Source organism: Setaria italica, chromosome V (assembly GCF_000263155.2).
Source record: "Setaria italica strain Yugu1 chromosome V, Setaria_italica_v2.0, whole genome shotgun sequence".
Taxonomy (NCBI): Eukaryota; Viridiplantae; Streptophyta; class Magnoliopsida; order Poales; family Poaceae; genus Setaria; species Setaria italica.
Genome location: NC_028454.1, coordinates 8,773,236 through 8,793,652, shown reverse-complemented (window position 1 = coordinate 8,793,652; position 20,417 = coordinate 8,773,236). Strand labels below are relative to the sequence as shown.

Below are 20,417 nucleotides of genomic sequence, written 5' to 3'. Positions count from 1 at the left end.
GCCAACTCGGAGTTTCTGAATTCAGCAAAAGATGGTCGAATCTGACGCGCCGACTGGAAGCACAAACTAGGCCCGTTTCAGGCTCTCGATCTGCCATTCTGCCACCCGGGCATCCACTCGCCTCCGCGGAAGCTCCTGGCCACAGAGAACCACCAGCTGCGAGCATATTCGCCGTTGCTTTCTCCATGCCGGCACAAATCTCCCATGGGAAGAGGATCATTACATGGCTCTCTACTGGCCACACGAAAGCCTGAAAAATATCCTGCTTCTCAAGTAGAGAGAGATCTTTCTGCAGCACAGGTTAAGGCATCACAATTCACAGCATTCAGGTTGTCCACAAAATTACAGGTCGGGCTTACCTGAAAAAGGACGAGACCTGTTAACTGTTTGCAAAAGCACAAGTCTCTCACCAGCAGTTCAGTACCATGGTAACCAAGATTCAGTCGAAATGATGATGCACATATATGAGTGCATCAATCATGAATACATCAACACATCAGATACTGATTTGGTTTCGGATGAAAGCGAGACAGCCACATTAAAACGGTTAAGGCAATGATTACAGACAATTTGTCGAAATCGACTGCGCGATTCCAAACCTCACAATCATAGGTAGTAGACATCAACATTATTATGGCCAGATCATCTCAATATACACAGAATCTTAACTAGCCGCCTTTCAGATAGTCAAGGAGATCACCAATATAGTGATGGGTAACAGAGGTACAGAGGGGAATTAACGGAGGTAAACTTTTGCCTAAATCACCAACTTTTATGGGGGGAAACAGAAGTTCATCAACTTATAACTACATGTTTAGCAGCAAAAGATGATGGATTTGACTGATCCATGGCACGACCTGTTACATTCTGGTATCTCATGGCAAGATACCAGAAGATCTATAGGCTAACTGTTCCTCTCTTCTATGATAAAACAAGATCGTTGTCGCCAAGGTGCGGGGGCCTCATGCACACCTGAACTTCATGCTCCTCTGGTCCAACCCGGTGCTTTGGAACCATGATTTCTAGTCCAGTTCCTGTCTCATCATAATACGCCTCAATCTTTGCATCTTCTGGAATCCGGGTGGCCAGAGGTATCTCCCTCACAAACTCGCCGGGAGGGCAGTGCTCGGGGAAAGGGTCTGTCAGCTTGAATGTCCTGTCATGCCTCTTGATAACGGGCATACGGGCGGTGCTCACGCATGTTATCTTCACAATGCCATGAGTCAGCGTGTTCCTCCAAGTCACCCTGACACTGTGTGGGTCGGAGAAGAGCATGCTCACCACGATTAAGTAACCTTCATCATCCTCATATATCGTCTTGGCAGCAGTGACAGGCCCGCTTGCATGTTTTGCAACACCAGTGAACTCATGCATCCATGATGGCTCGCCAGTATGAGCTTCTACCTCTTGCTCTCTGTCAGAACACGAATTGTTTGCCATCACACAGTCCTCCTCCACACCATGGCCAAAGAAATCCTTGCGCCGTTTGGCACATTTGGGTGAAAGGTCCATCCCATCATCTGATGATGGTGGAGTTGATAGGTTGAGACCTGAACCATTCAGTCCCTTCTTGTGACTATGAGATCCATGTGCGGCACTCTTTGATGCCGGTGGATGTGGCCTGTCAAGTTCAAAATCAGTGCTCGGAAGATTCCTCCATGACTCAAAGTCACTGGCTTCAGATGGTATTGAGAAATTAAGTTCCCTGCCTGTAAGTTCAGCCCACCTCTTCAATTCGGCTTCAGGAACTGCTGATAAATTTGGTGAGACCACAATTTCAATCCCATGAAGGCACTGCGGGTTTGACAGCCCTCGGTAATGCTTTCTCTGCATGCGGTGTGACCTTGCAAAGCCCTTGTCAGCACTGAATGGGAAAGAGGGCTCCCCATGCTTGGAATGCCCATTCATGAAACTCCGGAGCTGCATCTTGCCAAGGGCATTGTCAGGCCGCTCCTTGAAAACCCACATGTACATGTTCTCCATGTCGTGCTGCACCAGGAAGACATCGAGGCGGAGGTCAGACTTGTCGAAGCCCGAGATGCACCCGGACGCGTCTCGTGTCACCTTGCCCTTTGGCTTCTCCACAAGCGCAGGCCTGAAGTAGTGATTGAAGAAGAACCATGCACCCCAAATGCTGTCTCCTCGCTTAGCACACTTCCTCGCGCCGACACCGACAGTGGCACTGCCATTGCCAGTCGACTTTGGAAGTGTAAGCACAACCTCAGATTCATAGTTATGTGTTCCAAGAGTGACATCAAGTATCTCGAACGCGTCAAGGCTCCACGATGGAGGTGGCTGGGAGGGATCTGCAGAAAGCGGGAGGTTGATGTCTGGCGCACCAGGGCGCGCCGACTCACGCAGAGGAATGACGAAGGGTTCCCTGTCACCACCACTACCAACCCCATTGGTGGCACCGCCGCCACCGGAGGACCCAGTGGAGGCCGGGTGCGAGCCTGCAGGGTCCATGGAGAGGCGCGTGCAGGGGTGGCTGTTGCTGTTCTCCATGGAGAGGGAGGTGAGGAGGGGCTCCCCCATGGAGAGCTCCCTCCTCTCCTTCTCCTTCGTCCTTCCTATTGTTGCCTACTTCTCAGCTACCTCTTCTTCTTGCTCTGTCACCTCCTGCTGGCTGCTGCCCCTTCTCGCCTGATGCGCCAATCAAGGTTCACCACGACCATGGGAGGCCCACGGGTTTTCCGCAGCCTCGTCTCATCAAAGATGGAGCTCTCTATCACCAGTAGATCGGGATTTGTGGTGAGAAACCCCTTCTTCGGAATAAAATTGAGATCTCTCAGGCCAATCTGATAGGAACAACCCTGAAAACGGATGGAATTGAAAATTAATTTTCACCCTCGTCAAATTAACACTGACAACTGCATAGGAATCAACATCTAAACCGCGGAAACGAAACGAAAATTTCCTCTTTTCTATCGTTAGCAACTCGGAGTTTCTGCCACAAGAACTCGATAACTATTTTTACCAAATTGAAACAAAGGAACAAAATTTCTCCAAACCACACCAGATAAGATCTCGAAAGCCCCACTATCCAACCAAAAATTTTCATGGGATGGTACAAAAAGAAAGGAGAGGAAATAATAGATGGGAAAACAGAGCAGTAGGTGGGTCGGGGGGAGGAAGAAGGGAAGTCCTTGCCCTGATCTAACCTTGGGGGAGGAAGAACCTTCCGGAAGCCCCTTGTTTCCCCGGGGAGAAGCTCTCCTGCGGGGGCTGCGGCGTCTCCGCCCGAGCTCTCGCCGGCGACGGGGAGGGAGAGGGGTAGGCCGGAAGGGGAGGAGGAGGAGAAAGGGGAGGACAGGTAGGGAGGGCCCAGAGAAGAAGAGGCAACAGGGGTCCGGGGTGTCAACGGGTTTCGGGTCCCGCAAGTCCGTTGCGGGTCGCAACCTGCAACCGCGTTTCCGTTTCGTTCCTTCTCCTCCAATCCAAGGAACGGTGCAGGTGGCCCTGGCTGGATCCTCGCTAAAATCCACGGGAAAGTCATCAACCCCTCGTAGATGCGAGCGAGGGCCTTGTTGTCCAACTTTGGACAACCAAAATTACTGCAGTAGCACTGTAGCGTTCGTTTGTATTTGTGAATTATTGTCCAAATATTAACTAATTAGGCTCAAAAGATTCGTCTCGCAAAGTACAACAAAACTGTGCAATTAGTTTTTGATTTCGTCTACATTCAGTACTCCATGCATGTACCGCAAGTTTGATGTGATGGAGAATCTTCTTTTTGCATAGTGCTAAAGTTGGGATTTTGAGGGAACTAAACATGACCTAGGTAAACATGGCCAGGTGAACTCAAATCATGATCTTTAGCCACATGACGTGTTATCATTATCTTAAGACAAATGACGTATCATCATTATCATATTTCGGTGTTTGGATCTACTTAGAGAGCGTGAAAAACTTGAAATTGTTGCTATTGAATGTTAATAGTCTATGATGCTGTTAGCTAAATGTCAATTAGCCCCTCTTCCGAATGCTGGGATAGGTGGATAATAATGGCAGGTAATTCCTCGAAAATTTCAATGAACAATGTGGTCTTTCGCGATGAACAAGCTGGTAAGAGTTTGTCGTAGGATTGTTAACAATCTAGGCTTAAAAGCTAAAATTTAAAACGCTGACATATTTATATTAGGTAGAGCCTTTTAAACTTACCATCCACAATCTCTAGATGATCTAAACATAGCCTTAGTTTATTTTCAGATTTATTCGGTTATTGTTAAGCCTACCTAGTTGATAATAATTGTAAAATATACTTATGCTACCATCTACATTTGGAATTATAATGTATGAACTGTAGCATCTTTTGCATTTGACCATCCCTTCCACATCCGAATTCTAAGAATGTTGGACCTTCATTAGGTTTAATCTAACGGCAGCTCTTCTTAATTATTTGTTCCTCTTTTTTCTTCTCCCGCCATAAACCTGGAGAGTAGCCCATCCATCCTCCTTCTCTTATCTTTGCTGCCATATCCATCACTGCTTTGGACGCATTGGAGCGAGTTGTACTCATCCAATGATGGAGGCAGAAACTTAAAATTTACCTTGTTAATTAGAAGTGCTAATAGTGTTAAAATTTAGACAAAATTTGAATTTCTTAGTGGAAATTTGCATGGCTTGGGGAGGGGGGCCTATGCCTCCACCACTGTACCCATCCTGACCCACTCCAGTACTATCATCTGCCACCCTGTCAAATGACATCCGCACCGCCCCACTGCCTACCCACCAAATGCTTTGGTTGCGGACACGACTTCCTCTCCCATCCTTAACTTTAAAGTCAACATCTTCAAACCCGTAACTATTACCAAAAGAGATAGATAAGATAGGATGGATCTACTAGGATCATGGAGACGAGGGTAAAGTTCATATTTCGCCAGCGATGATGAATCATTGGGTGAACATGGGGAAGGAAAAAAAACTAAACTACGATATGGACGAGGAATGGCATATCCGACCATGGAATAGCATTTTGGATAATATATAATAACCAGATTTGGTGTCCATTTTATTCTTGTTAGTGTGAGGATTATCACTTTTGAATCTTCAAGTCCGGCTACGGTTCTTATTGATGTAACCATTAACTTTCGAACCCTAACATGGTTCTCTATTAAATATTAATCGGTGTACAACTTCGGCGCAAAGCATGATAATGGTTATAAAACTGACATGGATCATGGTTTTGGTTGATATGCAGAACTGTGGGCAGTGCAGCAAACAGATTACAAAATGTTAAGAGTCCATGTCAGGCAGACTTGACTAATAAAAATCCACGTAGACGAAAACCACCGCGACATCAGCCAAAAAAGTCGAGGCATACTATTTAGTACGTAAAGAACTTTCTTGTTGTGGATTAATTAACAAATAATGAAACCGGAGCAAGACATGAAAAAACAAAGACTAAACAAACTGGGCTTCTTCCTATAGTACAAAGTTATTACATCATAGTTAATTTCTTAATTAGGCAGAGATATCCAAAGTCCCAGCCGTTGGTTTCCTACACCTGCATCAGGCAGGTTTCCTGAATTCTTTAACAGTTGATGTAGCATGCGGTCAAGTAGATGTAGCCGTTAGTACCATCTCATTGGGCATTCATACGGCTGACATACAATTCAATTTTTCCCATTTTGTTTTCTTATTTTTCTGCGATTTAATCGCACTGGTAAACGATCTCCTCCGCCAAAATTCTTCATTTCATTTCGTATCCCAGCTGAACAACTAAGCCGGCAGCTCAACATGGCACACTTAGCTTGGAAGTGTAAACAGAACACAAGATTTGAGTGGTGGTTAGGATTACGATGCTCACGCACTGCCACTTGAAAAGCATGGACAGGTTGTGACACCAGACGTACGGGCAGGACGATCTGGAAAAGCATGCGCAATTTGCATAAATAAACTGGAGAACAAGTACACCGGGCGAAAAAGGAGTAGAGGCATGCACCACGTTTACGATTTTCCGGCATGCAACTGGACGACGGGAAGGTAGAGAGAAAGTACTGATCGGAAGGGCACATCACATCGTACCTACCAGCTGAAGAAAGATCTCCTTTCATCGGTCATCTCAATCTCTGATCTCTCTGCCTACCCTTACTTATCAGCTATAGATCCTCTCTTTTTACTTTCCAGGTGAGTGAGTAGCCACTGCATGTCTAGTTTGCCTAAAACGAATGGTGACTGTATCCTCTCTTGCTTCTTTCTATTGAGGTATATTTTTTTAAAAGAAACAAAAAGAAAATTAGGCCTAATTCAAAAGCTTTTTAGAAGCAGTGTCCCCTCTTATGATTTTATTTCTGTTTAACAATGGAAAAGCTAATTGATATTCCTTGATACAGCCATGCTCTTAATATTCTAACATTCTACGGTCCATAAGGTTCCTCTTTTTTAGAAGAACTAACATGAGGTGTTGAGTGCATCCTCGAGATACACTGGTTATTGTGGGGCTGGCGAAGCTCGTGCGGAGTAGTATTAGCTAGGTTATGCGGTTTTCGCCTTCGACAAGGCCTTCTTCCGCTGGGAGAGCATGTAACAGTACATGTAGGGGAATCCTGAGAGCAAACAAAAAAAAATGAAACAACAGTGCCATGTCAGATCCTACTTTGCTAAAATGAAGATCACAGAATGGATGTCGGAAATAGTGAGGCAGGGTACCTGGAATGTAGAGAAAGGTTAAAGGAACCCATATTAATAGTAGACTTCCCTGTAAAGTTGTTGCCAAAGTAAGTCAACCTCGTTGCCAGATGAGCAACATGGGCTCCTGGTTTCCTTTAGGTACTCAAAGTTTACCTTCATGTGAGGCATGGCAGTGAAGATTAAGCCAACCTCGCTGATAAGCCCAATAGGGTAGAGCACCGTGAAAGTGGTGTACCTTTAACAAGATGGGAATTGAAAATAACAAGATGCAATCCACGTCAATGACAAATTTGCAGAAACAAAAGGAAATCAGTTTCTCTGAAGTTTGAGTGTAATAGTGGGATGGATTCGGAACCTGTACTTACCTGAGCCATAGGAGCCAGAAAGGTGTAATTCCAAATGCCTCCCTCAAACCAAAGAATGAATATCTGATGACCTGCATTCAACTAGCAAATTTCTATAAACTATACTCTAAAATGAAGAAAATACCAATTTCTTACACCAAGATCATCATGAGGATTTCTTCAAAAAACAGATCATCATAAGAAACTTCAAAACACGACCTCTTTAATTTTACTTTCGGGAACGAACTAAGGGTAACAGTAGGTGATATGATGAACATTTCTTTCTTTTTTGGGAGGGAATAACGGGAGAACTAGAGCCCCACTTGGACACTTGATTAATTGACACAGGGGTCAAAGGAGTGTACGAAGTTATGCTTAACATTTGTTGCAAGTAGTATGTACCTCAGTGATGGACCAGCTTAAGACCAAGGAAGTAATGAGGATGTGAGAATGTGTCTGCAAGACAAACATGCACATTGACAACACATTATTACTGAGAAACTAACCAAATAAGTCTTTACTTAGAAACTGGGGGTACAACAAACAATAAGTTAAATGAAGAAAAAATAGCATTATCTTATATTTTTCTAAGATGCACTTGTGATGTCTACCGGCGGTTGTCCTATGATTAGAAGTTAAACATAATTGACAGTTTACTAGTTTAGAAGTTGACCAAATAACTATGTTTCCTTTTATTCAGCACGTCCTTTCAAATCCAACTTGTCTAATGTTTATGGAATTTGAAAAGATCAAGAGCTAATGATGAGCCGATGATACCTCAGGATAGGTCCACACGATGGCCCAGGTAACTAAGGTTCTTGCACAAACTTGGGTAGAAGTTGCAATGACTGGAGATCTCACAAACCCTTTGAGCAGTTCATGTATCATTGCAGAATAAATAAACGAGTTAAGAGGAAAGAAATATTGTTTTTAAACATAATTGAAACTGACATGGCAATTTCTGAAATTTAATACTTGCCATAGATGTGTTCAAAATTTAAGCTGCTCCTTGTATCATATATTAGAGCATAGATCGAAAGTATAGGCTATCGAGAAAAAGCAATAACAGTTTATGCACTCACAACTTTTTGTTGTGCAGCATTTGAAAGGATCTCTTTACATATGAACGAATCTAGTATATGGACCAACTGCTGTGCAAAATATTTATTTATTTTACTTTTTTATCTAATATTTAAATATTAGTTCTAGGTGGCTTATTATTAAATAAAATACATAAAATGTTATTTTTTTAAAGAATATGGTACATCATAGGACTGAAGTATTTCCTAGCTACTAACTTTTTTCACCAAGCGCCAGGTGCATGTTTTTTTTTTTGAAACAAAGGTGCATGGCTTTCAAGACTCAATAAAAAAGATCTATTTATGCCTCTTTCTTTATGAAGGAAAAGGTTAAAAACAATTAAATACATGCAGTAACGAGTTCTAAGTTATGTTTTTACATTATATTTAAATTTATGTTTTTTTATATCCCGACTTATGTCTGGCCAACTTATTTTCCATTGATGATATACTTTCACGCAGAATTTCTTTTAGAGGCGCTAGGTTCATACAGAAAGCCAGTTAATAAAAATTGCACGAAATAACCACAATTAAGATTAACAAAGGATAGTGAAAAAAAGACATAAATGGGAGAAAAGGAAAAGCCTCTTACCTAGAATAGAATGAAGAATCTGTACTACCAGCGACACCATCACCAGTCAAACACAAATTATTTAGTACACATGTGCAAACAAATATAAAAAACTGAGATAATCCGTAATTAGAAGGCTTCAAGGAACTCTACAAAGTTTCTTCTAGGGCCACAAATATAAAAGATAACAATGAAGTTGGAAGATTGATAGAAACCCTCTCTTCTTATTGTTAGTAAAGAAATGGATAAAATGCTTCAATGGGAATTGTTCTCCGAATATTGGCATAAATACACACATAGATTCTACGGATACTATTGAATATCTTCGTCCCGTACAAAAAATTTGTGCAGCTGTTTTACCAACTCATGCTTGGTCATTTTTTTCACATATTAACTGCAATATTTCCTTTCCCGAAAATATGTCCCGGTGCTTGGTAATGATTGAAACAAATACATTCCAATGACCACTCAGTTGGGCAATCTTGCAGTACCAAAGTATGTAATTGATCCAGTAAGCCTTATAGAGCGCTTTCCTTGGATCTGGTCTGTGTTTAATATTTAGTGTTTAAATCCATTTTTTATGTGCGCCTGTTGGACGAATACATATGTTTATCGTTGGGTCGTCATAGCAGTATACTATACTATACTATACAAAGAAGTTTGTCGTTGGAATATATCTGTCCAAGTGTTACCCTGCACTAGCACATATTTCAAACATGTTACATCGACCATGTGCTAAAGATGGCTGGTACCATATTGGTAAGCTTGATACAATTTTTTTTAATTAAGACTAAAAATTACTGAATCTGTTTACCAAATCTGTGTGGGTTTTTATGTCAATGACGGCAGAGAGTTTCAAATTCTAGATTTTACTTGTCACCTTATCTAGGATCGCATCAAGGTGTTGGATAAATTATATGACTACACTATGATTTACCTCTGTTAGCATTGCAGTTTGTGAGAACAGCAGCGGCAGCTTGACAGCAGCATAGACAGTCTCATGCCCACCGCCTAACAGTGCCAAGGTTGCATAGTATAGCACCTGCGCCCTGTAAAATTCAAATCCGACAAGAGGCCCATGTCCAATCCAACAGACCTCCCACCAATCAAAATGCAAGAAGCGAAAAACAGATTTGGAGCTTGAACAAGCAGAGGAGCAACTGACCATCCGAAGAAGCTAACCCAGTTGTACACGGAGAGGTAGAGCCGCTGAGCCGCTGACCTGCTTTCCGCCATTGAAGAGTTGCAGGGAGGAAGACGCTCAGATGGCCATGGCTTTATTGTGGTGGCTGTGAACTAATAACATACATGAATTACATGCTTCAAATAACTATCAGCAAGTGGCAATTATGTTTGCTGCTACTGATCACCAGCCACCACCCCTGCTAAATCCAAACATGTGACTAGCAAAATTCTTCCGAATAGCGGGTGGTTATCCTGTATTCTGAAATAAAATAAAACGTGCATAGATGCCAAGCCAGGAAGAATCAGTTGAAAAGCATGTGGCAGTGTCCTTGCACTAAGACCCTGTTGACATCAGTGGTCACGTCCTAAATAAGGATGTTTTTTTTGTCATCCAGCAACTCGATTTAAAACGCATTCTCAGTTCAGACTTCAGAGGTTAGCCTGCCACAATGAACAGTAGAAGCTCTGCGGACAATGCCATGCATAAGAGAGGTAAAACACACAGATGCTAGGTTGGTGATCAGAGAGCTCAAGCAATGGCAATGGATACATACAGACGATCGTAGCTGAAGCAGCGGCGATCAGAGATTTGCGCAGCAAGGCCTACATACCTGTCGTTGTCGACCGATTCCTGGGCATTACTGCATTAGGGCGGCGCTTCCGCTGACGCGGCCGCTGCAGAACGGTGGTGATAGGAGTAGAAGCCTAGAAGGGGTGGTCTGAGGCTTAGTGTTAATGCAAGTGCAATTCAGGGGTGCTTGATACGAGGTGCTAAACTTTAGCAGGGTTATATCGGAGGTTCGGATGCTAATTAGGAGAACTAAACATAAGCTAATTACAAAACTAATTGCACAGATGGAGTAATTCGCAAGACGAATCTATTAAGACTAATTAATCCATCATTAGCTAATGGTTACTGTAGCACCACATTGTCAAATCCTGGACCAATTAGGCTTAATAGATTCGTCTCGCGATTTAGACTATATCTGTGCAATTATTTTTGTAATTAGACTATATTTAATAATATCCAAACATACGATATGACATTTGCTAAAATTTAGCAGGTTGTTTCCAAACACCCCCTCATATCCATTCAAGTGTCACCGTCTCAAGACATAAAAATGTTTACTGAAAAGGCAGTAGATGATACTACTGGCACAAGAAGGAAAAAGTTCGTGGACACTGGACAACCAATCATGTATTGTTGTCCAAATCCGAGCGACACAGTACAACAGCACATCTAGCAAGATATATGAGGGATAAGCATTAATCCAAACATAGGCACCAAATCACATGGAAATTCACCCTGTTATGGGCGATTTTGGATCAACAACACGTACTGATCAGGCAATTCATGGCGAAGTTCCATTCCAACCCCCCCCCCCCCCCCCCCCCCCCCCCCCCAATCGCTAACTTCTACCGAAAGAGTTGGAAACTCGAGCCATTAGGTACACATTCTGACATCACACGAGCCCTTCTACAAAGCTCTTGAGCAGCATCACGCAGTCTTGGCCTTCGACAGGGCCTTCTTGCGCTGCGAGAGCATGTAGCCGAACATGTGCGGGCTTCCTGCAGCCATCCAAAGTGAAACAATATGCTTTCTTGTAAGACCCTAATTGCTTCTGAGTGTTGGTATCAAAACGGGCGGCAATTGAGGAGGGAAGGGTTACCTGGAATGTAGATCACGAGGGCAAGAATAGATGTGTAGAGATAATCGTACGAGAAATTCCACTTGTTAGGCATCCTAAAGCTGTATTTCTCTGTCGCCTGAAAATTAGTCACCCATAAAAAAGAAACAGTTAAGAGAGATGGTTATAAGATGATGAATATGGAGCTGTTCATTTTTTAGTTGTTTCCATTACCTGCATGTAAGGCAATGCGGTGTATATGAGGCCTACTTCACTAGAGATACCAGTAGGATACAGGAGCATAAAGGTGCTGTACCTGCAAGCAATCAGTGCCACAAAAATGAAACGAAACACTTTTGAAGGAAAAAGGTATTGATAAAACTCCTCTCTAAATTTGGAGCGAATTGTGAGATGCCTTTTCTGAAGGAGAAGTACTAACCTAAGCCACAGGAGCCATGAAGGTGCAGATCCAAACGCCTCCTTCATCCCAAAGAAGGAGTATCTGATGATCTGCAGTAAACAACAGTTTCTCATAAGGTTACTTTGAAATGCAGAAAATGGTGAAAATAAGATGCTACTATTTAGGTTTTAGCATCATGTGCTTAAGCACTTCATTTTGAGTTGTGAGTTATAGGAATTTCGAGCGAGTATTTTGGAGAATCGCGTCAAGTAATAAGTACCTCAGTGATCGACCAGCTGATGACCAGTGTGGAAACAAGGATGTGGGACTGGGTCTGCAAAACAAGGTCCATATTGTCAAGAAACCAAGTGGGTGTTTACTTTCCATGAAACAAAATTGGAAAAAAGGGATGCAAAAGATAAGAGCACTATTGATCGTTTTCTAATATGCTTGCATATCAGCTCTATCAGGTTAGTCACCAGTACAATGCTCACTCATAGTTACACATTCCATTATATCAGACATAAAACCTACAGAATTGGCTAATGTCGAACTACTTGTCCTAAATGTCACAACATCATCAAGTACATGTGTTCTCTATTTCTAGCAAATGCTCTCAAACCTAGATAGACCATGTCATAATTCAAGGTCCCAGCAAAACAGCCATGCTTCGAAACAGGTATCTAACTTACTGTTCAAAGTTACAAATAGAAGCTGTGAAGTTCATGAACGAAATAATACATGTCTTTATATTTCTACAGAATGGATACATCATATAAGAAACACGAACACTTGCTAGTGGACATTACCTCGGGAAAACTCCACAACACACCCCATGTCAGGAACAACCTGGATCCAATTTGAGGAAGGGTTGCAGAGACTGGAGACCTCACCAGCCCTACAAGGCCGTGCAGAATCTGTCCCACCATTATTGTTGCAACAAGAGAAACATAGAGAGTTAAGTACCTCAAAATCTCCATGTGGCAAGAAATTAAGAAAAAGAACACTGAATATTGAACTATGGCACTAGAAGAAATTTCAGAGTTCATCTAGCACAGAAAAAGCATATCAGTGAAGTGGAATCACCGCGGTATTTTGCTACAGCCCTGAGTACATCTATGTTAGTATGCATAAAAGTTCAATGGATTTGAAGTTCTTTCTGCTCAGAACCACAAGAAGAGAATTTTGTTTGTATCCTTACCCAAACTTCGCAGCGGTAAAATCCTACTAGGGTAGACCCTGACTACAACTAATGAGCTGAACAAAAATTCGCAATTGCGCCAAGTTTATAGCTTTACTGTGTCAGAGCAAGAACTGAAGCGCACAATTATATGAAAATGAACACTAAATCATGAACTATGGCACTAGAAGAAATTTCATACAGAGTTCATCTAGCACAGCGAAACCAAATGGCAGAACATGAATCACCACGGTATTTTGCTACGGTCCTAAGTAACATCTCTGTTAACATACATATCATTTTGTTGATTTGCAGTTCTTTCTGCCTAGAACCCCAATATAATTTTGCTTGTATCCTTACCCCAAACTTCACAGCAGTAATCATGGTAGACCCAGACTAGAGACTACAACTAATGAGCTGAATAAAAATCTACAATTGCGCCAAGTTTATAGCTTTACTGTATCAGATCAAGAACTGAAGTGCACAATTAAATGAAAATGAACACTGAATCTTGAACTACGGTACTAGAAGAAATTTCACAGAGTTCATCTAGTCCATCAAAGCCAAATCACTGAAGTTGAATACCGCGGTGGTTTGCTACAGCCCCAAGTAACATCTCTTTTAACATACATATCAGTTTTTTTTATTTGCAGACTTGCAGTTCTTTCTGCCTACAACCCCAAGAAAATTTTGCCTGTATGGCTGTATCCTTAGTTCCTTACCCAAACTTCACAGCAGTAATCATGGGTAGACCCAGACTACAACTAATGAGCTGAAAAAAAAAATACCCAATTGCGCCAAGTTTACAGCTTTACCGTGACAAAGCAAGAACTGAAGTGCAACACTAAATGCAAATGGAGGAAGAAAAATGCAGACCTCCATGATGGCGGCGGTCTGCGCGAACTGCAGCGGGCGCTCGACGGCGGCGTAGACGGCCTCGTGCCCGCTCTCCCGCAGCGCCAGGACCGCGTAGTACAGCACCTGCGCCCTGCAAGACCCCGAGATCCAAGAAACGCCCCATATCAGACCAAGAAACGGCCAACGAAGCAAAGACGCGAAAGATCCATCAAGAACCCCAAGAACAGCAGGAGCAGGCGGCGGGGGTAAGGTAACGGACCATCCGAAGAAGACGACCCAGTTGTACACGGAGAGGTAGAGCCGCCGCAGCGCCGAGCCGACGCCCGCCATCGCCGGAGCCGCAGTGAGGAGTGGAGGAACAAGACGCCGCGACGGGGATGTCCTTGGCTGCTCCGACAGGGGTGCAGGTGCTCACCTCGCTATAGTAGCACGCCGCACGCACCAGAACGGGTGGCGTAATAAGCTTGGGCGTCTTGGCGGTGAGCTGCACGGACGACCGGACGGGGGAGTTCGATTCGATCTGGCAGCGGCGGGCCAACCACTGGTCGGATCGGATTGAATTTGGAATTGAATTGGGGATCGGATCGGGGCCGATGGAGGACAGGTGAGCCGGTGGGCAGCGGGGGAGTTATTGCCGCTGCAGCTGCATAACTGCCCGCCCGCCGCCCGCGCCAATCCCGTCCGTGTGAACCAGCAATCCTCTGTCACACAGTGCAATGAACATGCCCTTTCTATTTTCTTCCTCTTTTCAGCAGCTCTCCAAGAAAAATTACATCTTTTTTTTATTATCCTCCATGAGCAGTCATCAATCTTTATATTCAATGTCATGGTAATTCTGTGATCAAAACAGTAGTTAATTTTATCCAGAGCTCCAGATGTTTCTTTTTTTACCGGAATTCTGAAAGAAAAGTGAAGAGTGCAAGTGTAACTGAAACATAAAGTAGTGATGAACTATGCTACATGAAGCTGTTCACGTCAGTACTCGAAAGTCATATAATAGTTATGCCAAACAGATGCAAAAGAAACATCGAACATTCGTGTAGCTTTCCAAGTGATAATAAAACCGTTCAGCTAACTCAACTGTCAACAATTAGCTCAACCAACTGGGACGATGACAGTTCGGTTAGCATGTCCATTGCACTCCTTTACAGCCAAACTATCACATATCTTTAGAACACCCAAAACTATTGTTATATGATCTGCCCATCCAAAGAAGCACACTGATAAAAAACAGACCAACTTACTCCATCTGTAAATTACTTCCTCGGCTTTCAGCTGTATAGCCTGTATATGGTACTACATTACAAGACTTGACTTTCAAAAACACTGTATAGACTAATCAGATTCGCTAGAAATGCAAATTTCTACAATGCAGCGGAGAGGATCCCCAGTTCAACGCAGAGGGGTTCGAGCCCTTCCTCTTCCAACAAGGCAAGGGCGGCCAGGCCGTAGTAAGAATGGTAGATGTCTGGGATCCGAATGTGCGGAAATTTTGTAAAGCCTCCATACTGTTGTGCCATCAAACAAAGACCAAGTAAGGAAAAAAAAAGAGCAAACTGACCAATCTGAGAATGCAACTTATAGTTGGCAGAAGTGGTCTTAGGTTATTACAGGTGACTGGCAGGTCAGCAAAAATTCCCGAAGAGCACAACGATCAATCAAATGGTAAGCGCCAATGATCTTCAGTACACCACCAACCCTATCAAGTGAAATGGAAGCAAGAACGTTAGCCAGAGTTCTTGTTGCTTGTCAGGCAACTACACAGATGGGTGAAATATACTTGCCAAAAAGCATAGCAGGTATCACTGGGCTTGTTTCTTCTCCCTTGGAATCCTCCATCAGTCACTTGTCTCTGCACAATAATAGCACAATCACTTTGTAAGGTTCAACAGTGGTAAAGGCGATTAACCTTTCATCGCTTTCTTTTCCATTACTCGTTTTCAAATTCTTTCTCCACCATGGGTAAAAAAGGGCATATTTACACATAGTGGATAAGAAATATCTTATATTGCTATAAATCAGATAAGAGGGCAATTTTTGACAGATAATTGCAGAGATGTGATTGAGCCCAAGTTTAACCTGTAGACACCACTCAAGGAGCATGCGTATGTCAATAGAGGCAGAATCTCGTAAGTTAGATGCCAAATCTTCTTGCAGAAAGCCCATTAGATGAAGAGCTGCAACAGCACAAAAAGTTCCTCCACCTGACTCACTAACGCAAAGACAAATGATTAGAACCAAAAATCCATTGCAAAGTAGCAAGAAAATATTAAATAAACTCAGCTGCCACATAATCAAATGATAACTTCCAAATGTCAATGACAAACAAAGTAGGTAAAGCAAAAAAGGTCAAATGAAAATTCCTTACCATGAGATTCGGAGTCAGGAACCATGCCAAAGCCTCCATCATATGACTGCATATGATAGCAACAAGAATTAGGCATTGCAGCTGTATGTATGGCCTTTGCTATCTGAATGCAAAATGCGGTACGTTTTACATTTTCAAAATCAACCTGGCAGTTAAGAATGTATTCCTTTGCCTTTAACTTGTCCATTCCTGTCCAGTCACCTAGCATTGAGCAGATTGCAGCTGAAAAGACAGATCATATACGCTAAGTTACAACAAAAAGATTCAAACTAACGTGAACAAAGGGCAGTGATCCTCACCTGCACAGTACACAAAGCGCAGGTCCGTTTCTGCACCAATATGAATAGGCATGAAGCTACAAAAGGTGCTTGTCAAGTAAGCCAAGTATTAAGCAAGACATGTTGTTCATAAAACGAAGCCCTCCTAGCTGACTAACAACCAATCAAAAGCTCACTGATAAGCAAGATCATATGCACAGACAAGAACCACCTAGAATGCATGCATCACTCAGATCATAGCATCCTAATATTCTGTCGTGTGGCATCAACTAATGTGAAGTAATAAGAGTCAAGAGAACATAAATTGGGCGCAGAGAAAAAGTTTTTTTTTTTTGAGCGGATCGGCAGGGGGCTAGCCCCCTACCTATTTTTTTCAGGGCGCAGAGAAAAAGTTGAGTGCAGCATATGAAAAAGGTAGCAAACATATATATTCCTGAACCTCAAATACAATCAGGGATGTGAACCAACTGCAGGACATCACAAAAATCATAAAAGAGAATGTAAGGTAGGTGAAGCTATTCTCTTGATAATGTGAGCAGATGTTGGAGCATAGATACTTCCAGGGCCAATGTACAAGTCTAGTAATCATGAGATGGGAGACTGAATCTACCTACCTTCCATCTGGTTGCTGGAGCTTTTTCATAGATGATAGAAGTGCCTTGCTATCAATATTTGCTAGATCATAGCCTACAATCTTCAGGATAGAGAGGGCAGAATAAGTGCTTGCAAGATGACTACCACTGTGGCAAGGTTCCTGTAACAGAGCATGCTTTTAAGATATTTTTTTGGGGGAAAAAACTATCGAAACACAAATGTGAAAATCTAGAAGCATTTGCCACCCATACCTTCACATTAGGCAAAGGAAACTTAGTTGATCCAGAACCACAGAATCCATAAAACAGCCCTAGAAACATATGAATTGTTACATAATGACCATATTGCAGCTGGAAATAATTATCAAGGAAACTTACCATTGTCCTCATCACCATGTGCCTCAGGATGAACTTGAAAAGACAAAACCCATTTGGCTATTTCATCCTTGTTAACCTAAAGCAAAAAAAAGCAGATACACAACTTCTCAATTAATCAGTTTATCACATTACTTCTTACTGAAGAATCAAGGTATCGAAAGAGTACTGTAGGCTACATTTCACTCCTTCAGCTGACTATGCTGAATCTGAGGTTATCATACTTCACATAAGCAATCAAAATTGACTAGGATAGACTTAGTCAGTAACCATATAGGCAGCAACCAACTGCACAAAGCATTCAGGCAACTGATGCTGCCTAAACAGAGACAGGGAAAATTTAGACTACAAGATCGGCATTAAGGGCAATCGCGGCTTGCGCCGCTTTGCTGCTATAGAGTCAACATCACATGGGCTCCATTTGTCCAACATGTATTTCCCATGAATCAAATCACGGTGAACATAGTTCTGACATGTACATGTCAAGAAGAGGTAAACAGTATCCTCTAGTGATCTAGTCTCAGTCACTTGTAACTTGTAAGGCCATAACCACCACGAATAGACTAATTAACTAACAGGTCAGATGATAACATCACTCATAGAAGCCTTCGGAAACATTGAGAAGTCCACCCGGCCATCCATCCGTCCATATAAGTGGTATTCCGCTATCTCCATACTTGCAACCTCTTGCATTTATCGCTATCTTCATATTTGCAACCTCCTACATTTATCATTATGAATGCTACTTGTGCTACCAGTATGAATTCTTCAACTAATTTATTTAATACTACTTGTACTCATTGTCCCAATTTAATGACATTTAATAAATTGCAAAGAGATCTATAATTCTTTCATCTTTCTTTCTGTCACAAGCTTTGGATGTTCCTCTTCTACCTCCTTGTCCTAGGTACCACCTTCTAACCAGCCTACCATCTAAAAGCTACTTTCCAAGAAAATTATTAATTGCTCGGGAGGAGAATGTTATACAGCCATATCCTCATTTCCAAAGGCACAGATCTGCTGCCGCCTGGATCTATGTTACGGAGTATTTTGCATATAAGCTACACTAACTGCGATCAAAACAACCGCCGGACGCCCTACCAAGTACAATCAAGATCCAATTTTTTGCAAGCAGGCGCATCCACTGGAAGAATAAAATTACGAAACATATAAACTTTCGCGTAAATGTTCGAGCGGAACGATAGAAGGCGCGTCGCGGCGGAGCAGGCGGGATCTTACCCGGTCGAGCTCCCGAAGGAGCGAGAGGCCGCCAACGGCGAAGTAACCGAGTGTGAGGTGGTTGACCTCCTGCGAGGCATAGTCGTCGGGGAGCTCGGTGGCCATGGCATCGAAAAACGCCACGTGGTGCGCGCGCGCAAAATCCCGCATCCCCATCTCCGGCTCCTCGTCGCCGCCGCCGCCGGCGGCGCTGCTTCCAAGATCCTGTTTGACCAACGTCCTCGCTTCTCCAGACCCCGCTGGAGTCGGAGCCGCCGCGGCCGGATCCGCTGCCTGACTGCCTTGGTCCGCGATGGACCGATGGTGCCAAGAACCGGGGACCAGCGCCCGGCCGTGCGCGAACTGTTTCGTTAGGACTTGAACTCGCCGCTTCACCGGTCGAACTTGAGTGGTAATTGGGTTGGGTTGAATTCAGGGAAATTTTGCATGCTTCCTAATCCTTACTCACTCAGAGTTTGAAGCAAACATGAGTATAATTTGGATTATTATGCTTCGAGTTTGAAGCGGACACAAACAAACTAGCGGAAGCGTCTTTTCCTACGCTACGTATTTATTCATCAGAAAATCGAATAGCCTGAGTAGATTATCAAAGAAAATAGAGTTCAGTTTTACTTTGGAACTCTTTTGCACATCAATACTATCAATACGTTAGCATCTTTTGTGTATCCTAAGCCTGGAAAACTTACCGCGTGACATTAGACTGAAAAGAAGATCCATTCTGAGCTAGTGATAGAATTGGAGTTTGCAATAATTTTTATAATTTTTTTTGATAGTTCAATTCAAACAAAAATTAATATTATACAACAAGACGAAACTTTGAAAGACAAATCGCAAACATGTTAAACCTATTTTTTTATTTACTCAAGATTATTTATTATCCTCATTGGTGAATGCAGAACCAAAGTGTGTCCATATGGGGGTGGGGGGTGGGGTGGGGGGGTGTTGAGCACCCGGCCCTTGTGTTGAATCCACCCTCAGGTATTTTTGAGAGATTGCCGGTATAGACTCATTATCATCAAATATTTTCAGATTATATGTGATCCATATGAGGCACAGAGGTGCATCATTCATCATTATGCAACATTGTATGTCTAGTTGACAACAAAAGTCTAATAAAAGTGTACGAGGCCCGTACGATTTAGAAGAATTAATCACTGACTATTAGTTACTAAAGTAGCAAAACTAACCGCAAACCCGCTTGGCGGCCACGATTTGTTGGCTGCAGAAGGCAATAAGCTGAACCAAAACAACTGATTCTCCTGTCTAAGGGTGTGTTTAGATGACTTCTAAAACTTGTTTGATCGCAGTACGCCATGGTACTTTCTTAGACCTTTGTTTGTTTTGTAATCTGAGGCTTTGGAATCCCATGCAATTGCGAGCTTCTTAACTAGAATTATAATACATTTCTTTTTATATCGGACTGTATGGGGAGAATTGTTGGTGCTTTAGTTAGACCCGAGCATTTCGAGCCCAGTCCGACCTGACCTGACCTGAGCCTGGTGGGTTTTGGCCTACCCATGCTAGCTACCGGGCCGGACGTGGTCAACGAAAATTAAGCTCGAAGAAAAAGTCGGGCCAACTCAAACCCGTCCAATCAATTAATTCCATTTATTTTTCGAAAAAAAGAAAAGGAAGCTCGAGCCCAGCTCGAAAATTTAACCCGATAATGCCCATGAGGCTATGTGA

The 20,417-nt window shown here is 42.8% G+C and overlaps 3 protein-coding genes across 4 annotated transcripts; all 3 read right to left on the bottom strand.

The window, feature by feature from the left end:
- Positions 1-569: 569 nt before the first annotated feature.
- On the bottom strand, positions 570-3,322 carry LOC101783934. The gene is made up of 2 exons (XM_004968162.4): positions 3,162-3,322; positions 570-2,813 (listed from the first exon to the last, which is right to left on the bottom strand). The coding sequence occupies exon 2, from the start codon at positions 2,533-2,535 to the stop codon at positions 922-924; it is 1,614 nt and encodes a 537-aa protein (XP_004968219.1). The 5' UTR covers positions 2,536-2,813; positions 3,162-3,322; the 3' UTR covers positions 570-921.
- Positions 3,323-6,248: 2,926 nt separating this feature from the next.
- Positions 6,249-9,940, bottom strand: LOC101783244 (very-long-chain (3R)-3-hydroxyacyl-CoA dehydratase PASTICCINO 2A). Of its 2 annotated transcripts, none has more exons than XM_004968160.3 (9): positions 9,793-9,940; positions 9,565-9,676; positions 8,649-8,667; positions 7,755-7,843; positions 7,380-7,433; positions 6,999-7,079; positions 6,787-6,868; positions 6,652-6,700; positions 6,249-6,548 (listed from the first exon to the last, which is right to left on the bottom strand). In XM_004968160.3, the coding sequence occupies exons 1-9, from the start codon at positions 9,861-9,863 to the stop codon at positions 6,473-6,475; spliced, it is 633 nt and encodes a 210-aa protein (XP_004968217.1). In that variant the 5' UTR covers positions 9,864-9,940; the 3' UTR covers positions 6,249-6,472. The 2 variants fall into 2 exon arrangements, with proteins under 2 accessions (XP_004968217.1, XP_004968218.1); XM_004968161.4 differs by having other exon boundaries at positions 6,999-7,069.
- Positions 9,941-10,920: 980 nt separating this feature from the next.
- On the bottom strand, positions 10,921-19,079 carry LOC101782441 (geranylgeranyl transferase type-1 subunit beta). The gene is made up of 20 exons (XM_004968158.3): positions 18,732-19,079; positions 17,496-17,571; positions 17,370-17,428; positions 17,139-17,278; positions 16,546-16,601; positions 16,392-16,468; positions 16,247-16,292; positions 15,958-16,082; positions 15,663-15,730; positions 15,490-15,577; positions 15,247-15,386; positions 14,770-14,776; positions 14,138-14,289; positions 13,897-14,008; positions 12,650-12,757; positions 12,121-12,174; positions 11,880-11,950; positions 11,675-11,756; positions 11,483-11,579; positions 10,921-11,381 (listed from the first exon to the last, which is right to left on the bottom strand). Exons 1-20 carry the CDS (start codon positions 18,885-18,887, stop codon positions 11,311-11,313), a joined length of 1,785 nt encoding a protein of 594 aa, XP_004968215.2. The 5' UTR covers positions 18,888-19,079; the 3' UTR covers positions 10,921-11,310.
- Between the last annotated feature and the right edge of the window lie 1,338 nt (positions 19,080-20,417).

What these genes read in the sequence shown, in the direction of transcription:
- LOC101783934 (XM_004968162.4), bottom strand. Translation starts at nt 2,535, where the DNA reads ATGGGGGAGCCCCTCCTCACCTCCCTCTCCATGGAGAACAGCAACAGC.
- LOC101782441 (XM_004968158.3), bottom strand. Translation starts at nt 18,887, where the DNA reads ATGGGGATGCGGGATTTTGCGCGCGCGCACCACGTGGCGTTTTTCGAT. An exon ending in AATACATTCTTAACTGCCAG is followed by an intron (nt 16,293 to 16,391) that starts GTTGATTTTGAA and finishes TATCATATGCAG; the next exon opens with TCATATGATGGAGGCTTTGG. An exon ending in TCATGGCTCCTGTGGCTTAG is followed by an intron (nt 11,757 to 11,879) that starts GTTAGTACTTCT and finishes GATTGCTTGCAG; the next exon opens with GTACAGCACCTTTATGCTCC.
- LOC101783244 (XM_004968160.3), bottom strand. Translation starts at nt 9,863, where the DNA reads ATGGCGGAAAGCAGGTCAGCGGCTCAGCGGCTCTACCTCTCCGTGTAC. An exon ending in TCGTGTGGACCTATCCTGAG is followed by an intron (nt 7,434 to 7,754) that starts GTATCATCGGCT and finishes TTTGTCTTGCAG; the next exon opens with ACACATTCTCACATCCTCAT. An exon ending in TTCTGGCTCCTATGGCTCAG is followed by an intron (nt 6,869 to 6,998) that starts GTAAGTACAGGT and finishes ATCTTGTTAAAG; the next exon opens with GTACACCACTTTCACGGTGC.